The sequence below is a fragment of the Sabethes cyaneus genome, chromosome 2 (assembly GCF_943734655.1).
Source record: "Sabethes cyaneus chromosome 2, idSabCyanKW18_F2, whole genome shotgun sequence".
Lineage (NCBI taxonomy): Eukaryota > Metazoa > Arthropoda > Insecta > Diptera > Culicidae > Sabethes > Sabethes cyaneus.
In genome coordinates this window covers 95,588,083-95,610,224 of record NC_071354.1, presented here as the reverse complement: position 1 = coordinate 95,610,224, position 22,142 = coordinate 95,588,083, and the positions used below count along the sequence as shown (strand labels likewise).

The window sequence follows — 22,142 nt, the reverse complement described above, 5'->3', positions numbered from 1 at the left end:
TATCCAAAAATATCGGATAAGTCACTGAATGCTGCGGCGGAAAACTGAAATAGGATGATCGATAGTTTTTGATTATCGCTCCTGCTGGACGTAGCATATTGTGTACGTTTCTTGTGTTCTGCTAGCGTCTGCCACTGACAAGTTAGACCGGTTTGTGGGGACTAGACTCGATGAAGGTAAGTCTTTGACCAACGAATTGAATTAAGCACGGTTTAAAGAGGAATTAAATCGATGTGTGTTGTGCTAATTATCAATCATAATCCGAAAACTTTTTGTTTAATACAGTTGGGCTATGGTTCACTGCAATCTAACAATGGTTTATCGATTTTATTGCCAAAATGAGTGACTGACACAGCGAACAGTGCAATAAAACATTGATAATGAATATGCCATCAGAAGGTCAACAGTAGTCTGTAAAATAAATGGAATGTTTGGGGTTTCCCCCGGTCGCACTGAATCAACGCTTCCGATGGTAAAGCACTGAGCTTCGGATTCATTCATGCGAATAAATTGTACAGAAAAAGAATAGATACGTGTTGAAGCACTGCAACTGAGACCAACGATCTAGGACTGGTATTTTCAAGTACGATTTAGTATCCGTCCGCAGACCGAGCTTAAATAAATAAACCAACAATTTTGAATCTTATGGAGAAATGAGTAGTCATTAACGTTTCGAATCTCAGAAGCAGTTTTTGGCCACAAGTTGAAAGTTCTGCTGTCAGAAATGTCTTCACTGTTTTTTCCTTGCCAATTTGAACGCAATGAATACATTTTCATGAACAGATTTTTTATTTCTTTTGGAAGGATTGCTATTGAAATTCATAGAATCAATGACTTATTCCTTCTTATCGATTATCCACAGAATGTGTCAAACCCTATTTGTATTGTTTACAATCCTGCAACAATAAGATTAATAAGATAATAAGATAGACAAAGATATAAGATATTTTTGTTCAACGGGAAATTAGCAGTCATTAACTTTTCGTCGGAGAGCCCAATTTCAGAAGCAGTTTTTGGACCGAAAAGCGGGATTCTGTTTATAAAAATGTAAATACTGCATTCTTCTTGCCAATCTGAACACAGCGAATATATTTACATGAACAGAGTTTTTGTTTCAAACAAAAAATTGCTTTTGAAATTGGCAGAATCGATGATGACTAATTTCATCTTAATGCTGAATGAGGGAAGGATTGAAAATGTTTCATTTTCTTTTAAAAACATTCATTTTGAGATTATCGACACACTGCAAAACGACAACGTTTCGGTTTCGGTAACAATGGGTTTTTTCGCGATCCTTAGAAGACGATAGAGGACGTATTCACAACTGAAGTTTTTGGAGCGTCTTAGTAGAATACAAAACCTGAAATTAAATAAAAAGAAAACTCATTCAATTCAATTCTACAAGGGTAGACGCACCATTAGTGGTGGTAGTACCAGTAGTGGTGGAAACTCGAATTATTCCATAATTTTTGCAGATTATGGTGCAAGTTTGATACTAATCAAATAATACTGTTACTGGTAGTTCGATACTTATCAAACTTGTACCAAAATCTACAAAAATAATGGAATAACTCAAGTTTCCACCACTACTGGTACTACCACTACTACTGGTGCCCTATGTATATTTATTCTTGACAGATACGTATTTCACCTACGACCTGCAGGTTTCTTCAGTGTCTGTTTTCGTTAATGTTAATTCCAAGTGTTAACAATCCAATCTGGATTACACAGTGCATATTCCTGTTTTAGTAGGTCATCCAGAATATGATATGAGATTGACTTTTGTACCAATTATATTTTGTATTTGTGTGCGGTGTACCATGCTATGTTACAGTATTTCAGATCTTTCATGATTTACCATGGAATCTTTCAGAATTAACTTGAAAGTCGTACAGACTAAATATATTTATAACGTATGTTGGTTTTTTTTATAATTTCAATTTTGAAAGCTTTGACGAAAAGCGAAGATATCGCATATAGGGCAGAAAATCTATTTCGGCTTATTAAACGGTAACCTGAACAATATTCACGAATTATGTTGAAACTGTGTTTATACTATACTAGTTTTTCATACCAATTCGTTTACTAACATTTACTGAATATCTGAGTATATTTTGGTATTAATAACGCTCTTTAAAGTTTGAGTTCGATAAACGGTAAGCTGGCAGCGATTATTTCATACCTGCGATTCTATTTCCAGCCTATATGTATTCTATATGCAGCAGACAACAAGCGCCTGTGGCTGCTCTAATTTCTTAGTTGTACAATTAACAATAACTGTAATTTTTGGCATTTATTCACATGCTGAACAGCTGCTTTTGCTTTTATAATTCCGTTTCCATCTCAGAAAGAGGGAAATTTGTAAATTTTGCGAAAAAGTGTAAATTTTTTTTCGATGTGTACTGTTTTGTAATACTTTAGAGTGAACCCCCCAGACGAACACCGCCTTATCTCGTCTAAACGCTTACACGATTTTTTATCGCATGGGTATAACGTTTTGCAAGGTGACGTCACGAATGAACCGGAATGAACGCAATTCACCCATTTGACATCCACTCGTGGTTTGTTTACTATTTGTTAGTCGAACGCGATATGCATAAATTGGAGTTAAACGTATTAAAAGCATATTATCCAGCAGTGTCGCCCTCCAAACTACTCGGAATGGCAGTTTTTGTGCTTTTCTGACTTGCCGTTAAGGTCTTTAGCAATACAGTTTCAGTTTCAACATGTTAACCCATATTCCAAGTCCATGTAAACAAACAACTGATAGACGTCAAAGAAGTGAAGTTATGCTCGCCCGTGCAAAACCTTATTGTTCTTGATTATGCTTGAAGGAAAGACTGTTTTGAATCAAACCAGTTCGTGATACGTTTGTCATTCTTTTATCGTTATTTTTAACATCCGGCTTAAGTAAGCGTGTAGAGCGCTATAACTCTGCATATTAGCGTAGGTAAGAAGAAATGTTTATCAACTTAGGGACTATATTGACTCGTTTCATTATGCCAGATTTTTATTTTCTGATATAAGTTCAAGTTGTCACGTGGTTTTCGAGCCACCGTAAATCCCGCATATGTATAGTATTTTTCGATATAAATTAACAAACTATGGCTGTTTATGAGTACCATTTTATATCTGAATTTTTGTAATTACTCGCTTTACAAGAAAATTTTCGAATATCCAGCTGGTCTCATGTAACTGGTGGTTGCAAAATTACATTATCCATCTAGCTCCCTCCATCTACTAACAACAATTCCTTTCCCGAAATATTTGTGAAGATGCAGAGGATTCCCTGGTCTTTAGTAGCAACAAGTATTGGACTAACATTCCTTCCCATCCCACCAGGACTCGCATTCGGACGTGGCCGGCGTCGATATTGATCAGCATGCAAGGACCTGATAATGTTGCACAATGAGGAATAGCGTGCTGTCCCAAGTATTCTTTTTCCAGTCATCATTTTGCAATTTTTATCGGTCATGGTCAATAACGGAGTAGCAGCACATGGGCGGTATCCTACGCTTATGCTTATTTTTAACATCTTGCTAAAGTCTGACTTCAACGCTTCTTAAGCTGATGGAGAAAATCTCGGATAACTACATCCGCAATGAGTTTTTAAAAAACTCTTCGTTACATGTAAATCAACATGCATTACAACACGATAAATCTAGAGATACCGCACTGTACTGCATAGTGACGTTAATCGAGAAATCACCCAAATGTCGAAAGCGGCACTTTGTGCTTTTCTTGTTATTGAAGGCGCTTTCGGTAACACAATCATTAATACGGCTCTCTGTCAAAAGGGAATCGACCACTCTACATTGAGCTGGATTCAAGCAATGCTCTCGAGTAGAGAAATTACAGCATCATTACATCTGTCACGATCTCTGTGGTCAAAGGCAGTCCACAGGGAGGAGTCTCTCCCGCTTGCTCTGGTTACTGGTGGCCGACGCACTCCTTCACAAGCTATCGCAGCTGCAGTCGTATATTGGCCAAAGGTGAATGAAGCGACAGCCCAAGCCAAACTAAACAAAGTTCAGCGCTTGGCATGTCTTTCAGTTAGCAGTGCCATGCGTACAACACCTACTGCAACCATGGGGGCAATGCTATGCTTACTGCCTTTGCATCTCCATGTGAAACAACTGTACATAGATTTTAAATGATTATGAACGGCTTGGCCATATGAAGCCAATTGAGATCGACGAAAAAGAGGACCCAGGATCTGTTTTCTATCTACCGCATCACGGCGTATTGAAACCAACGAATACGACTACCAAATTAAGAGTCGTATTTGACGGATCTGTAAAGAGCTCAAGTGGAGTATCCACCAACGACACTTTAGAAGTGGGACCAGTAGTTCAGCGTGATTTAGCTTCGATTTTGATGGACTTCCGAGGATTTCCGTTTGTTTTTACAGTTGACATTCCGATGATGTTTCGACAAATCGGTGTACTGCCGCCCGATAGAAAATATCAACGCATACTCTTTAGGAAACATCAAAATGAACCAGTGAAGGCGTGGGAGCTTCAAACTGTGACCTACGGCTTAGCCACATCCCCTCCCAGGCAACGATGGCCATTAATCAATTAGCTGAAGATCACCGAAACGAACTTCCAGAAGCTGCGTAGGCCATCAAGGAGGGAGCATATATGGATGATATTTTGACGGGAGCTTATACATTGCCAGACGCTTGTAAGTTGCAACACGATGTTGAAATACTCCTCGCCAAGGGCTGTTTCGGTTCGCACAAGTGGTGTTCGAATGTTGAAGAGTTGATAAATAGTGTTCCTGAAGAACTTCGAGGAGTTAGCTTTGAAATTGCTGAAGACAATCCACGTGCAGTTGTCAAAACTTTGGGGGTAGTATGGAGCCCGATAGAAGACTGGTTTTCTTTCAACGTCGCAGAAGGTGATTCGGCTGTCATCACGAAGAGAAAAATCTTGAGCGAAGTGGCTAAAATATTTGATCCTCTGGGACTAATCGGACCCGTAATCACGACAGCAAAGCTAATACTACGAGAAGTTTCTATGCTGCAGACGGACTGGGACGACCCCGTTCCGCAAGATTTACTTCAAGTATGGCGATCGTTCCGGAATGAGCTGGTGCAATTAAGCGAACTGAGAGTACCGAGATACATTTCTTTCGAAAGAGCTATGGCGATAGAATTACATGGCTTCTCTGACGCCTCAGACCAAGCATATGGGGCGTGCGTGTATTCCCGCGTTGTTTATCCTGACGCACCAGCAACAATGCATCTGATTTCAAGCAAATCAAGAATTCTTCCCAAAAAATCTAACAAGTCTAAGGCTATAACCATCCCTCGTGCGGAGTTATTGGCGGCTGTACTACTTTCACAGCTTATCGATAAGTTCTTACGTTCGTTTAATTTAAACTTTGCTTCTGTAGACCTGTGGACTGATTCGAAAATTGTTTACTGCTGGATTTAAGGTCTCCGCAGAGACTGCAAGTTTATGTATCTAATAGAGTTGCTGAAATACAGAGACTTACTGGCAATTTTCAATGGCATCACATTACGACAAATGAAAATCCTGCTGATTTCACATCGCACGGCCAGCGCCCTCGGGATTTACACAAGAACGATGTTCGGTGGAAGGGGCCACCGATGCTAACCACGACACCTATCGGCCTCAACTAAGAACCTGAAATTCCCGATGAAGACTTACCGGAAATGCGTTTCGGGGTTAGCCTACCACGAATGTAACTAGGGACCGACTGCGGATTTTTGAGACTGTAAGTAGCTACGACAACATTCTGAATTCTATGGCCTACGTCGTTAGGTTCGCCAATTATATATTAACGAGACGGACTACCATGTTGAAGGGAACGCCTACATCATCCGAACGAGCGCAAGTCTTGCGGTTGATAGTGCGATTGATTCAGCAAGAGACATTTCAACCAGAGATTCAAGTTTTGTATAAGGGCTGCAGGATTAAGCATAGACTATGTGGTCTTAAGGCGTTTATAGATCCCATGGACGGATTCTTAAGAGTAGGCGGACGAATCAAGCACGCATTTATTCCAAACGATAGTCGTCATCAAATGTTGCTTCCAGCAAAGCATCCATTCACAGAAGCACTCGTGAGAAACCAGCATCTTATAAACTTCCATATAGGACAAAAGGCGCTTCTTGCAATAATTCGGCAACGGTTCTGGCCGTTTAATGTAAAAACAACCATTCGAAAATTGGGGCGAACCAACCAACGGTTGAAAGCCCCTTCAAATAGTAAATAAATAAACCATTCGAAAAATTATACGAAATTGCACTAAATGTTTCAAGGCTAATCCGATAAGAACAGTACAACTGATGGGCGAACTACCTTCGTATCGTGTACAGCCAGCACCTACGTTTGCGAACACCGGTGTTGACTTCGCAGGACCATTTCTACTCAAATCTAATTCGATCGGACGGAAGCCTTTAATCACGAAATCAGATGCCTGTGTGTGTGTGTGTGTGTGTGTGTGTGTGTGTGTGTGTGTGTGTGTGTGTGTGTGTGTGTGTGTGTGTGTGTGTGTGTGTGTGTGTGTGTGTGTGTGTGTGTGTGTGTGTGTGTGTGTGTGTGTGTGTGTGTGTGTGTGTGTGTGTGTGTGTGTGTGTGTGTGTGTGTGTGTGTGTGTGTGTGCTCACCCGTGCCATACATATCGAATTAGTCTCTGATTTGACGACCGACGCGTTTTTGGCTGCTCTTCGGCGGTTCACCTGTAGACGAGGATTCCCGAGCAAAATGTTCTCCGATAACGCCACTAATTTTATTGGCGCTCAAAATGAACTGGCGTGACTGGCAGAAATGTTCAACAATCAGGTGGAGATGAATAAAATCAAGGCGTTTTGTTCTAGACAGGGATTTGAATGGTCATTTATACCACCACGGAGCCCTCACCTCGGGGGGATTTGGGAGGCAGGCGTAAAACAAGTTAAGCATCATTTTACAAGAATTATCGGAAGTAGAAAGCTGTCTTACGAGGAATTGTACACCACTCTCACACAGGCTGAAGCTGTGCTCAATTCACGACCGCTTGCGCCCTGTTCGGGTGACCCCAGTGACTTAACAGTAATCACCCCAGCGCAAGAGAAATGCAAGCCGTTATTGAGCCTACGTACTTGAACCTACGTGAACCAACACTATCTCGCTGGCGATTAGTTCAAACTATGTTCCTGCATTTCTGGAGGCGCTGGACAGCAGAGTGTTTGCCTGAACTGCAAAATCGATCGAAATGGCTCAAACATAAGAGTATTACTTTGGGCGCGCTTGTTCTTGTCGTGGATCAAAATGCACCACCGATGAACTGGCAACTTGGTAGGATAACCGCGTTACACCCAGGGTCTGATGGTGTGACATGGGTCGTCTCGTTAAGAACATCCAAAGGAGAATGTAAGCGAGCAGTTACAGAGATATGTCATTGATATGAGATATGTCGTTGGACATGGACAACGAAAATTCAAATGAGTTTCAACACCGGGAGAATGTTGATCATAATTTGAGCATACCTATTTTTTGCCTTTTATATGAATAATACTGTCTTACTAACACATGTATTCTTCTTCCTTGATTTATTGAATTCTGTCGAATAAAATTCATACGTTTTGTTAACGCTACATAGAATCAGACGTGTTTTGGTTCTTGTCCGAAAGCTGCAGCGATACCCGAAGAGTTTACACAGTCCACTTGCTCGTTGAGCCCTCCAGGCTCCGAAACACGTAGCAAATCACTCGCTCCAATTAGTCATGAGTTTTTTCTTCCATTATCGTGCATTATCTGCCATAGCTGTTCGCGCTCGACTGTATCGTATGCTGCCCTACGAAATCCACGAAAATATGATGCGTGGGCACGTTGTACTCTTGACATTTCTGGAGGATTCGTAGGAGAATGAAAATTTGATCCGTAGTAGCAATGTAGTAGCGTATTTCCATAAAGACCGCTCGATACTGCTCTTCGAAATCTCTTGCTGTACACGACGTAACACAATCTGGAAGAATACCTTGCGGTGTTGATCAGCGTAATGTCACGGTAGTTACAGCTGTCGAACCGATAACCCTTTTTGTAGATGGGATAAACCTCACCTTCCATCAATTCCTGCTGTAGTTTCTCCTCTTCACAAATCCTTGGACTTATCCAGCGAAGTGCCGTTGCTAGTAGTTCCTACACATCAAGCTTTCGGGTCAGGTCGCAGGTTGAATATACCTGATCTGCAATATTTAACCCCATGCTCGGAAATTGAGCATGAATAGTAGCGTTAAAGAATCAACTTAGCCGTTGATAATATTGACTACAAATAATGCCTGTCACATGTGTATCAAGTTAAAGGAAACGGCATCTATCTGCTGTAGGGAGGCAGGTTACCCGGATGATTCCAGGTAAGATGTCGCAAAGCAAGTCAGATGAATCTTCTTTGTACGTCTTCAATCCGCATGTTCTAAATTGGCTGCTTAGGGAACCACACCAAATTACATTTATTCTCCAACAGCGAGCGAACTAGGTCGCAATGCAATAATTTTGGACAGTGGGGATCCTCAAAATGTCATCAAATCTTAAAAATGAATCGAAGCTGCCGAGATGCTCTAAAGATAATTAGCTGACGATGTAAGTTAAACGGCAGTTTTGTACCCAGTAAGATGCACTAACTCGATCCACTTTGCGTAACTCAATACTATCAATAGTGTAGCTGCAGCAAATCGGGGTTTTAATGCGGTAGAAACTCATCACCTCGCATTCAGCAATGCTCAAAATGAGCCAGTTTAGTTTGCACCATTTACCAAACAAATCGAGCAACGCTTGCAAGCGGCAGTCGCCTATGTTTTGCATTTGAGCAAACAATTTCAGGTCGTCATACCTTGCGGTAAAGTGATATCGTTATAGAACAACAAGAAAAGATCTCATGTAGCTACCTTGAGGAACTCCAGACTTATTAGGGAACACCGAATAAACAATGGAGTTATGCGTTTTATACGCAGTAACCTACCACTGAGGTATCAGTTCAGCCATTCGACCATTTGTTGAGAAGCACCACTTTGACTACTTCTAAAGCTCATTTGGGTGAACATTGTAAAGGTAGCAAAAACACGGCGGCGTACTTTGCGAGTAACATTATTATTATTTCTATGTTACGAATCAGATCCTATTTCACAAAATTTTCGTTAAATAACTGTAGGTAAAGGTCGTTTTAGTTAGCTATTTTTCCGGGTTAGTTGGTAAAATGAGAAATGATTCGCATAGTAAAAATGGTCATTCATGGTGTGGGGGTGGTGATCGACCAAATTCCGATAGCAGAAAGGATATTTGTTTCTATATTCGTATTTATATTTGTATCCTAATTGTAACTGCTTCAACTGAAAATGTTTACATGATGTCTTATTTTGGTATAACTAATCAACGGATCTTTCCAACTTACAATTTATTGGTGTCCCTTTTCGAGTTGATTTGAGGTTAGGGTCTTATCTCACCGATTGCTTACCGTACTCGTGAAAGCTAATTTTATGTATAGATATTAGAGTTTTTAATTAAATTTTAATTGCATGTATACTCACTCTAGCTTAGTAATGTAAATAGTAGTTTTAAGTCTAGATCTAAGTATTATTTTAGCCAACTTTTATAATTTTAAGTGGAGAACTTATACATAGCGTGTGAAAACGTGTTGTAAAGAATTTGCTAAGTCAAAATGGATGACAGTGTTACTTATCGATGAAAGCGATGCCATCTCCGATGACATGTATTAACAGTTACTAAACTACGGCACGCTCAGTAACGTTACTACGAGGGATCCCGTCGTAACACATGGTGTCCGGGACCAAGTGATATGTCACCATGATCTTTAAGAACTATGACAATAGAAAATATTTTCGGAAAAGTTTACAAGTTTAGTAAAAAATCTATTTTAAGGTGGTCCGCACTCGCTAGGTTACAAAGTCTACTTGAATGAGCGGATGGTTGCGGATTCGAATCTTAGTAGAAATCAAGTCGTTCAATGTAAAGGGGCCTAGGCATAGGTTTATTCTCGGTTCCTTCATCCTCCCTTCCTTCATGTTGTCTTTTTTCTTTTCAATACTCTTTTAAGATGAGTTACATTTTTACTTTTTTTAACCATTACATTAGCGCTAAAGTATCTACACTTCCTGAATAAATGAATGTTTATGCATGGATGGATGAAGAATGGAACTACAGAAAACCCCCGCGTAAGGCAATGGGTGGTGCTGTACGCTCACTGCGATATCTCAGCGGTCCATGCATCAATAAAGTTGATTTTTGTTAGTTGACTAGGTTATACCAGATAGTAACAATATACCAAAAATCAATTTTATTGATTAATGCACAACTAAGGAATCGCCGTGGGCGTACCCACCGCCTTATTCGAGGAACTGCTGTATAGTTAAAAATCATGGTAAATAATAGTGATAATAATAAAAAATCTCAACTGTAGTACATTTATATTTCAAATCTTTTAATGGTTATTCCACGATTTGTCTCGACAATTTTTAGTCTGTAAAGCATGCGCAAAACTCTTAAAATGTTCGATTTTATAGCTCTTGCTGTTATGATCACGAGATTAATGAGAAGTTGTTGACAGTAGGGAAAAACCAAGTGTTCTCTACGTAAAAGTTTTTAAACGATTTTAGGAACGAATTTTTGGAGGTTTATTGCGGATTATGGCTTAGGCGAAATTATTGATTTGCAACCATGTTTTCGTTTGTTATAGTATTTTTTACCATAGACTAGTATGTAAGGGGAAGCAGCTTAGAGCAAGCACCGTGTTTTTGTGACGCGTTCTTGATAAGCATTTAGCTCGAATAAAAACTTCAAGCGCCGGTACCTCGAGCATGATCGAGCTGCTGCGGCAGATAATCATTAGAAAACAAAATTGCCACTTCCTTCGTGCGGTACAACTGAGAGAGCGTTATTCGTTTTATAAAACGTATTGTCTCTTCATTTACAATCGCATTTATATTTCAGCTATAGAAATGAGTCGAGCTTTTGCGTTGTATCTCCTGCTGTTAGTGCTTACCACGACGACCACTGCCGACGATGGTGATCTAGACGACCTTATCAATAGCCTATTTACCAAAGAACCACCCAACACTGGTGTCAACGCAGGAACCACACCACCTCCAGCACCCATTGCACCACCTGTTGGATCACAGGTTGTGAAACAGGGTATGTTCTAGTTCGAAATATAATCCAGTATAATATTTTGCAGGCAGCTTGCCAACCCGGTCAAAGATGTATTCAGAAATATCTGTGTACGAACGCCAGCACTTCTGGAGAAGGACTAATTGACATCCGTTTTGACGATGACAATCCCTGTGTTGATTATCTTTTACAGTGCTGCTACGAGGAAGATATTGTGGGTGACATACAATTGTAAAAGTATAATGACCTCTAATAATGGTTCTTTTTTTTACAGATCCAAGCTCCTCCGCCACCGCCTACACCAAAACCACCAATAGATCCAGTTCTGGTCAATCCGGTTTGTGGCAAACGCAACACTGATGGTATTGGCTTTCGCATTGTCGGCCAGAAAGATAGTGAGGCCGAGTATGGCGAATTCCCGTGGATGCTAGCAGTTTTGCGACAAGAAAGTGCCCTGGATCAGGTGGTGAATGTCTATCTCTGTGGAGGGTCGTTAATTCATCCGAAAGTTGTGCTGACAGCAGCTCATTGCTTGCACAACAGGTCGCCCTCCCAGCTAAAGGTCCGTGCCGGAGAATGGGATACTCAAACAACGAATGAAATATATCCTCATCAAGTAAGTTCATTAGTGATATCAGTAACTTTCTATTGACTAATAGTTGACATACTTTTTACTTTTTGTAGGATCGTTCAGTAGTTGAAATGATATCGCATCCAGACTACTATAAAGGTGGATTGTATAACGATATCGCTCTTTTGTTTTTGGACTCGCCATTTACCCTCAATGAAGCAATCCAAACAGCTTGTCTGCCACCACAAAACACAAAATTCGATCTTCAGAGATGCTACGCATCAGGGTGGGGCAAAGATGTTTTTGGAAAATCTGGAACTTACCAGGTTATATTAAAGAAGATCGATCTGCCAATCGTTCCATCAGGGCAGTGCCAGGCGTCTTTGAGAACTACAAGGTTAGGTTCGAAGTTCCTACTGCACGAGAGCTTTATCTGTGCCGGCGGGGAACAAGGAAAAGATACATGTAAGGGAGACGGAGGCTCTCCATTGGTATGTGCCATTCAGGGCTCTCATGAGCATTACTACCAGGCCGGTCTTGTAGCGTGGGGTATCGGGTGTGGCGAAAACCAAATTCCGGGAGTGTACGCTGACGTTGCCCATTTCCGAAATTGGATCGATCAACACATGCAAACTCGCCAACTGGACATCAGCAGTTACACACCCTAAAGTCAATATCGGTTCGTTTCCCTTTACCAATGGCCATTCACATCAGCAGGAACATCTATCTAGTAAGCTAAGAGATATTCGGTCGTAAGTTATTGAAATAAAGACGATTTATAAAAACATCAAGCTTTGTGGGAATTCCTGTGTTTTGTGTTTACTGATTGAAGATGATTATTAAAGACGATGATTTAAAAGAAATATTTTCTGATTTCCCGAGGGGCAAGACTAACTTCATTCTGCTTAGTAATTTGTAATTTGTGATTTATTCATTCATAATTTAACGGAATCCTGTCAGTTACATAAAACTTTTACTCAAGTCAGAGATGGTACATGAATTAAACTATACAGATAAACGAATTCAACAATTTCGAGGTTTAAAATTTATAAATACACTACGTTATTTCTAATTTAAATTTTTCTTAAATAAAGCCAAAGATGGCAACTGCTTAATGGCCAAGAGTATCTAATTCCATATTGCTCCTTACACTACATGGTGTGGGAGAACAAATGACCTGGCCCAAACGTTTATCCCTGGTTGAAGATGCTAAAGACACATTCCGCGGGCCGGTATACCAACCAGACATTTTATAAAAGTTGCTTTAAGCATTGTTGAATATTTTTTCATGATTGGGCAATGTTTGAACCTTTCTAGCATTTTCGGAAGTTATTTAAAACGTGTGTCGAAAATAAATGAAATTTACAAGAAATAAATGATTTTTCGTGATATTTTTAAAAATGCTGCTATAGTGCGCTAGAGCATTTCATAATAGCACTTGGTTTCGACCAAATTACAAAGGAATATATGCTGAATCCATTCCAAAAATAGTTTGGATGTAATTTTGCAGTTATTTTGTATTTCAAGTGGATGAAATAGGGCCATTTTTTGCGTTGTAACGTCACGAAAAAAGTGTAGTTTTCCGCTTTCGCCGAAAAGTACAAATTCGAACAATCTAATGATCCGTATTCTCTTCGTACTCAAAAATACCTTTAAAATGGTACCTAAAGAATGGAGATAAGGTAAGTAGAATCTAAGTTACAACTGATTGAAGCCCGCGTTGTAAAGTCACGGCGGGAAGCCGGATGGATTCAAAACATGTGAGACATAAGTAATAGCATCGAAACCTTAAGATATAGCATAATAGTAGCTTCATCAAAGTTTCTTCATTTAAATAGCACTTTTTAGTGATTAAAAAACATTCGGACATTAGGGTGTCCCTAAGCAGATATAAAAAATATTTTCTCTATTTTAAGTCAGAAATGATTGCTGCCTACAGAAAATTTGTAGAAAAACTAATTTCAAGAAACTTCGTTGAATACTAAAGATTTATATTTCTTACATGAAAAAAGTTATAGAGCCAAATTCTTAGGGACACCCTTAAAAAAAGTTTTTTTTATCTCTTTAATAACGCTTCGTACGCCTTTTAGATGTTCTAAGAAATTGGTAATAGAATTATCCTGCACATTTTCTTCGAAGATAGTAGAGATCTATCTTTTTTCCTTTAGGAGCTATCCCTTGTTTCTTTTATTTATACATGTTCACCTACGGTTGTCTTCATAATAACTTTTTTTAGATTTTTCACATTATACCCTAAGTTGTACATGGTGGAATACAGCATAAATTAACTCACAAAACAAGTGAGATTAGCTGCTCATAGATGCTCTCTCTCGAGATACACCCCCTTAAAGAGTACATGTAAAAAAACAGTGATAGCTTCTAAAGGGAAAAAGATAGAGCTCTACTATTTCCGACAAAAATGGGCAATTTAATTAGATCACCAATTTCTTAGAACATTTGCAAGGCATACAAAGCGTTATTAAAGCGCTAGACAAAAAAAAACTTTTTTTGAAACGATGGTTCTACAAAAAAAAAAAATATTAATATATATGTATGACCGCATTTCAAGGTCAAGACTAAAAACTTGAGATTAGTCTAAAAAAAACTATTTTTAAGGGTGTCCCTAAGAGTTTTTCTCTATAACTTTTTTCATGTAAGAAATAGAAATCTTCAGTATTCAACAAAGTTTCTTAAAATCAGTTTTGCTACAAGTTTTTTGTTGACAGCAATCATTTCTGACTTAAAATAAAGAAAATATTATTTGTATCTGCTTGAGGACACCCTAATGTCCGAATATTTATTCACCACTGGAAAGTGCATTTTAAATGAAGAAACTTTCTAGAAGCAACTATTATGCTATGTCTTAAGGTTTCGATGCTATTACTTACGTCTCACTTTCTTAGAATCCCTCCCACTGCGCGACGTAATTTGTGAAGAACCCTACAATTACGTAGGCAAAATAGTGAAAAGGCAAATTAACAACACTGTTTTCAATTATCCATTATGTACAGAAGGCAGCAACGGCGATAATTAACGAATATTAACTGAACAGATTTTTCGTGACGTTACAACGGAGCTACGACCCTCTCTGTGTAGAGCAGAGCGTTGTAACGTCACGAAAAGTAAAATCTGTTTAAAAATTAACTTCACTAATTATCGGAATTCTGAACATAGCAAGTTGTTCAGAATTCATCTTTTATCAAATCATAGAGGAAAGTCTTTAGATAAAATTTGAAAGAGAGCAGAATTTTCATATTTTTTAACAAAAGAACCAAAAGACGAATTTCTGGCGCGTTGTAACGTCACGGTACATATTTGCTTTCCAAAACAATCTAAATAAGGCAAATGCTATTAATTTGTTCACTTTTAATAGGAAATTTTATGCTCTTTCCAAATATATAATAATATTTGAGGGTTTCTCAACGATTTTCTTAGCTGAAACACAAATACTGTGCAAAGAAATGTCAAAACGTTGTAACGTCACGCCGGAATGTGTCTAAAGCAGGTACCCAGGTAATTCGCGTAGGTAGCCACGGCGTACGAAACAGCAAATGCGTAGTTTGTAGTTATCTAATAGGTCTCTTCCTAAGATGGTATGTCGAACTTCCGCCGTAGTGTCGCGGCGACGAAGATTATAGGCGAAGCGCACGGTTGATTTGAAGCTTCGAGAAAGTTGCTGTTGACCAAACTCGTGACTTTAGTCATGACCGTGAAATGCGGTCAGGCATATATTATTATTTTTTTGAAACGATGGACAAAAGATAGGAGTCACAACGACAACTTGTTAAGCATAGCTACCTATTACCCCCCCCCCCTTCCTTTCCACCCTTCCCCTTCATTCCCGGAAAAAAAATCCTTCTTCATTACTTTCCCTTACCGTCCCTTCATCAATTGTAGAATCATCGTTTCAAAAAAATAATAAAGTTGCTGTTTCAGATTCATTGATACCCTGGAAAGTACACTACGTCACACTAAATGTACAAGGGTGTACAAGTTATAATTTTTGTATGATTGGATGCTAATTACCAAAATGTAGAAGCCCATTTCTATATAACTTAATTTGGTGGTGGCAGCCTGGAAAGTTTTGCAATAATATTAAGAACTCCATGGGGGGCTCCGTAGCCGCAAGGTTACCGAGTCTGCTTTAACAAGCGAGTGGTCGTGGGTTCGAATCTTAGTAGCATCAAGCCATTCGATGTCAAGTGACTTTAGCATGGGTTTATTCTCAGGCCCCCCTCATTTACCCTTCCTTCATGCTGTATTCTAAATTTACCCACTGAAGCCTCCTGAAAGTGCAAAAGTCTCTCCTATAGTAAAGTGTACTGATCAGAGGAACGAATGAGTTCTCGCTAGGGACGGCTATAATATGGGATAGTACTGGCATTGAGGAATAAGTGGATAAAGTAGATCAAGCTTTGAAGGAAGGGTAAGCCCCAATACACACAAGCACGCATAAGATTTAATAAGCATATCGCTCATTCAATAGCGATTATAGCAAAAAGAAATGAAGTGCTGGTCATACAGCAAACACCTGGGCGATATCACAATAGATCAACTATACTGGTCGCAGTGATGAGTCCACACAGGAAATAAGAAGAACTCCATCTATAGTTATCAAGTATTAAATTGAGAAGCACGTGAGCCGTTATAGCCGGTTGTGCTTCTAAATATAAAGCATCCAGTGGTGGTTTCGAGATTTTGGCTTCATAAATCCAAATGCCTCATCAACGAAATATTAGGAATGCATGACTTGGTAAAACTGGGCAGAAGAGTCGTGTCTGTACTTCTGTAGCATACTGTTATCTTTTCTCTATTTGATTCTGTGCAATACTTGCCATCTACCACGTCATAGTAAACTCCAATCGTGGATAACACTGCTTGCATGCATTTTACGGTTAACCGATAAAACAGAGAACTAAAGCAACCTCGTCAACAAAACGGTTTTATAACGCTAGCCCGAATACCAAAAGTCCGAATACCACATGCCCGAAGGGCATTAGCCCGAATGTAACAAAAGCCCGAATATCACAAGCCCGAATGTAACACTAGCCCGAATGTAACACTAGCCCGAATGTAACACTAGCCTGAATGTAACACTAGCCCGAATGTCACACTAGCCCGAATGTAACATTAGCCCGAATGTAACAGTAGCCCGAATGTAACAGTAGCCCGAATGTCACAAGCCCGAATGTAACACTAGCCCGAATGTAACACTAGCCCGAATGTAACACTAGCCCGAATGTCACACTAGCCCGAATGTAACATTAGCCCGAATGTAACAGTAGCCTGAATGTCACAAGCCCGAATGTAACAGTGGCCCGAATGTAACAGTAGCCCGAATGTAACACTAGCTCGAATGTAACACAATGTGAATGTGTGACTTCACAAGCCCGAATGTAACAGAGGCCCGAATATAACAGTAGCCCGAATGTAACACTAGCCCGAATGTAACACAAGCCCGAATGTAACACTAGCCCGAATGTCACACTAGCCCGAATGTCACACTAGCCCGAATGTCACAAGCCCGAATGCAACAGTGGCCCGAATGTAACATTAGCCCGAATGTAACACTAGCCTGAATATAACACTAGCCCGAATGTAGCATTAGCCCGAATGTAACATTAGCCCGAATGTAACAGTAGCCCCAATGTAACAGTAGCCCGAATGTAACACTAGCCCGAATGTAACACTAGCCCGAATGTAACAGTAGCCCGAATGTCACAAGCCCGAATATAACACTGGCTCGAATGTAACAGTAGCCCGAATGTAACACTAGCCTGAATGTAACATTAGCCCGAATGTAACAGTAGCCCGAATGTCACAAGCCCGAATGTAACAGTGGCCCGAATGTAACAGTAGCCCGAATGTAACACTAGCTCGAATGTAACACAATGTGAATGTGTGACTTCACAAGCCCGAATGTAACAGAGGCCCGAATATAACAGTAGCCCGAATGTAACACTAGCCCGAATGTAACACAAGCCCGAATGTAACACAAGCCCGAATGTAACACTAGCCCGAATGTCACACTAGCCCGAATGTCACACTAGCCCGAATGTCACAAGCCCGAATGCAACAGTGGCCCGAATGTAACACTAGCCTGAATATAACACTAGCCCGAATGTAGCATTAGCCCGAATGTAACATTAGCCCGAATGTAACAGTAGCCCCAATGTAACAGTAGCCCGAATGTTGCACTAACCCGAATGTTACAGTAGCCCGAATGTAACACTAGCCCGAATGTAACACTAGCCCGAATGTAACACTAGCCCGAATGTAAAAGTAGCCCGAATCTAACAGTAGCCCGAATGTCACAAGCCCGAATGTAACAGTAGCCCGAATGTCACAGTAGCCCGAATGTTACACTAGCCCGAATGTAACACAAGCCCGAATGTAACAGTAGCCCGAATGAACACTAGCCCGAATGTAACATTAGCCCGAATGTAAAAGTAGCCCGAATCTAACAGTAGCCCGAATGTCACAAGCCCGAATGTAACACAAGCCCGAATGTAACACAAGCCCGAATGTAACAGTAGCCCGAATGTAACAGTAGCCCGAATGTAACAGTAGCCCGAATGTCACAAGCCCGAATATAACACTGGCTCGAATGTAACAGTAGCCCGAATGTAACACTAGCCCGAATGTAACAGTGGCCCGAATGTAACACTAGCCCGAATGTAACACTAGCCCGAATGTAACAGTAGCCCGAATGTAACAGTAGCCCGAATGTCACAAGCCCGAATATAACACTGGCTCGAATGTAACAGTAGCCCGAATGTAACACTAGCCCGAATGTAGCATTAGCCCGAATGTAACATTAGCCCGAATGTAACAGTAGCCCGAATGTAACAGTAGCCCGAATGTCACAAGTCCGAATGTCACACTAGCCCGAGTGTCACAAGCCCGAATGTAACAGTGGCCCGAATGTAACACTAGCCCGAATGTAACAGTGGCCCGAATGTAACAGTAGCCCGAATGTCACAAGCCCGAATGTCACAAGCCCGAATGCAACAGTGGCCCGAATGTAACACTAGCCCGAATGTAACACTAGCCCGAATGTAGCATTAGCCCGAATGTAACATTAGCCCGAATGTAACAGTAGCCCGAATGTAACAGTAGCCCGAATGTCACAAGTCCGAATGTAACAGTGGCCCGAATGTAACAGTAGCCCGAATGTTACACTAGCCCGAGTAAAGCTTGGGTGTTCCACTCCGTACACCTTCTGTTTTTATACAACAGACTTCGCAGCCAGCCGAATCTGCAACCTTGCGGTTACGGAGCTCCTAATGTTACATTCGGGCTTGTGTTACATTCGTGCTGGTATTACACTCGGGCTCGTGCTGCATTCGGGCTTGTGTTATATTCGGGCTAGTGTAGCATTCAGGCTAGTGTTACATTCGGGCATGTGTGACATTCGGGCATGTATTACATTCGGTCATGTGTTACATTCGGGCAAGTGTTACGTTCGAGCTTGTGTTATTCGTGCTAGTTGCTTTGGGGCTAGTGGTTTTCGGGCTAGTGGTATTCGGGCTAATATTATAGAATCCAACAAAACACATCGAACGGGCACGTAATCTCTTTCTGAGTCTTCGATCTTTACCCGGTTCTCTGCTGAATATTGTTTTAGCCAGTTGGTCATCCAGCATCCTTGCTACATGACCAATTGTAGTCTACCGTATCTTAATCGCTGTACAATATCTGCAACTGTATTTCTTGTGATGCATGTGATTTCATGCGCCTGCATTACACTTCTTCTAATTTGTAGCCAAAATTGAACGCAAGATTTGACGCTCTAAACACCCATAGATTGTCAGTCGCTCTTCTTCAATGTGTACGGTTCATGAACTAGAGTACTTTCGGCAGTTTTACATGAACTTGCATACAATCTCCCATACAAATGAAACACAAACTTCTGCATAACTAGCGAAATAGGAGAAATAGGAGTGGTTACCTGGGATGCTTTCATAGTTACATAACTGCCAAAATGAATCATCTAAGGTTGTACTCCTCAGAAACTTGCAAAACTCGAGATTGCGAGAAAGATCATCCGAGATTCATGATTCATGAACAACACAGTTTAATTTGTGGCAATACGAAGTTTGTCGGGTCAGCTAGTGATTCATAAAATGCAGTTATCGAGATAAATATTGAAAACGTATTTAGCGTGTTGTGCTCTATACGAAGATCATATAAAAAATCCTGTCCTGAAGGTCTTTGGATAGGGTAAAGCGGAATGATGTAAAAGGGCCTATTTGTAACTGTCGAAGCATAATTGCAGAAGCGCAATATGTATTCGCTGGAGACCGTCAGTCACGTGTAATGTGGTGAAATAATTCAAAATTAATACGATAAAAGCCTGGATTGTTGTTGTTTTTTCTTTGTAGTGTATTAAATTATTTTCGAAGTGTATTAAAGGCGATCGTAGTAATATTGATTTTACAAGATCGCCAAAACTTCGCAAAAATATAATTAAAAATAAATTGTTTGTACTTATATGGACCGGTGGACGTAACTTATTCTCAGCGGTGGCCCAACCTGTACAATATGGCTCACTTTGACAATATTTTTTATATTTTCGTAAATGCCTATAACTTTATTATTTTTCAAGAAATCTGTTCGAGACTTTCCAGAACTAAACCTTATTCTCAGACCTTTGTAACGATGTATTTAAATTTTTGAAACTCTATTTGAAACGGAAGTTATGGGCGAATGCCAAAAGGTCGCCCAACTACGACGACATTCCCCTGTATTTTTGTATTACTCTATAGCTCTTCTCGTAAAACAGCCATTTCAAAACTTATAATGGAATGATATTATTGAAATTAGATGTGAACCGATGGTTACAATGACGAGCAAGCAAAATTTACAATAAAACTTTTTGGTGCGATTTTGATACAGAACATCCTGTTCACAATGTTTATAGAAGTCCGTTGCATTATTCTAGTCATCGTTACCGCTCACTAGTGGTAGTACAGTGGCGAGATAATGAATGAATGCTGACGAAAGCTACACACGAAAATATTTCGTAATAATAATTGAGGTCAATTGAAGCGTCAAATAATTGCCCCACATTAGAAAGTGATAACGATTATTTTCAGAACTTGTCTGATATCCGACACTCTGCAATCCTTTTTAAGTAGAATTAATGGTCGAATACAAATTTTCTGTCTAATTTAATCCATTGTAACAGATTTGAAAAATTTAAAATTAATTAAAATTTCAAAAATATACCTCAATGAAATGGTTGTGTCCCTTCATTATTCATTGTGGTCCCAGTGGGTTGATCAATTTTATGAAAATGAGTGTAAAATTTATATTGTCTTTTGTTAATACAGCAATAGCCTGATTTTCAATATTTATGCCGATACAAATTTTATAGGGGTTTTTATTGAATCCGCTAAAATATTGTTCTCGTTTGGTTATGGTTATTGTTTCAAAACCATAGAAATAAAATTTATCACAAAATATTGCTAATCTTTAAATGCATCAATTACATTGAAACTATATTACAGAATAATGGTCAATAATGAGTAAATATTATTTGTCGAAAAAACTCGGTTTCCAATAAAAAGGCGAGACAAACATATTAAGGCGAACTTTGTCGTCATCGACTCGACATCGACATCGAAATTTCAAAAGCAGTTTTTTTGTTTGAAACAAAAATTTTGTTCATGAAACATGTTCATATTCGCTGTGGTTCAGATTGGTAAAAAGAATATAGTGAATACATTTCTATAAACAGAATCCCACTTTTGGGCCCAAAAACTTCTTCCGGAATTGGGCTCTCGGACGAAAAGGTAATGACTGCTAGTTTCCCGTTAATCGTTATGTAGTCTTTCAAACATGTTCGTAAAAAAACAAAACACTCTCGATCGGATAATTTTTTACCTCCAATTTGATGAAAAAGACTTTATCTAAGGATGTTTTAAAAATAATTTTTTTGAATATATAAAAATTTGTATGAGTAATTGAGAAGTATATTTTACAACTATGCATAGTAGTAAAATTAAACGAAAAAATGTTTTGTGTACTCACATTTAACATTCTACTAGGATGTTCAAAAATAACTCTGTTATAATCAATAAACAAAAAAAATGCTAATATCGAACAATTTTCTCTTTGTACGAAAGTCATGATGTTACTTTAATAGAATTTCTTATGAAAATGATTGTTTTTATTTTTGGCGAAAAAATATATTCAGAAAAATCCAGTGACCATTCACTAATTGACTTTAGGTAGGAGAGATGGGTTTTTGCGATAGTGTTTTCTCAACATATGACAACAAAAACAACAATGAGTGATAACATATTCCCATTTTCTGAATAAGAAAATTATATTCCAGCCTCAACTAGAAGGCTCGTGTTCAGGAGCATTGCAATGGTCGATGAACTTAAACTGGTTTTCCATTTCTATACTAGATATCAACTTGTTACTCT

The 22,142-nt window shown here is 39.4% G+C and overlaps 1 protein-coding gene across 1 annotated transcript; it reads left to right on the top strand.

Annotated features, from left to right (window-relative positions):
- Positions 1 to 114: 114 nt before the first annotated feature.
- On the top strand, positions 115 to 12,547 carry LOC128738813 (phenoloxidase-activating factor 2-like). Its single transcript, XM_053834216.1, has 5 exons — positions 115 to 176; positions 10,959 to 11,146; positions 11,203 to 11,349; positions 11,410 to 11,751; positions 11,820 to 12,547. The coding sequence occupies exons 2-5, from the start codon at positions 10,967 to 10,969 to the stop codon at positions 12,372 to 12,374; spliced, it is 1,224 nt and encodes a 407-aa protein (XP_053690191.1). The 5' UTR covers positions 115 to 176; positions 10,959 to 10,966; the 3' UTR covers positions 12,375 to 12,547.
- The last annotated feature ends 9,595 nt before the right edge of the window (positions 12,548 to 22,142 follow it).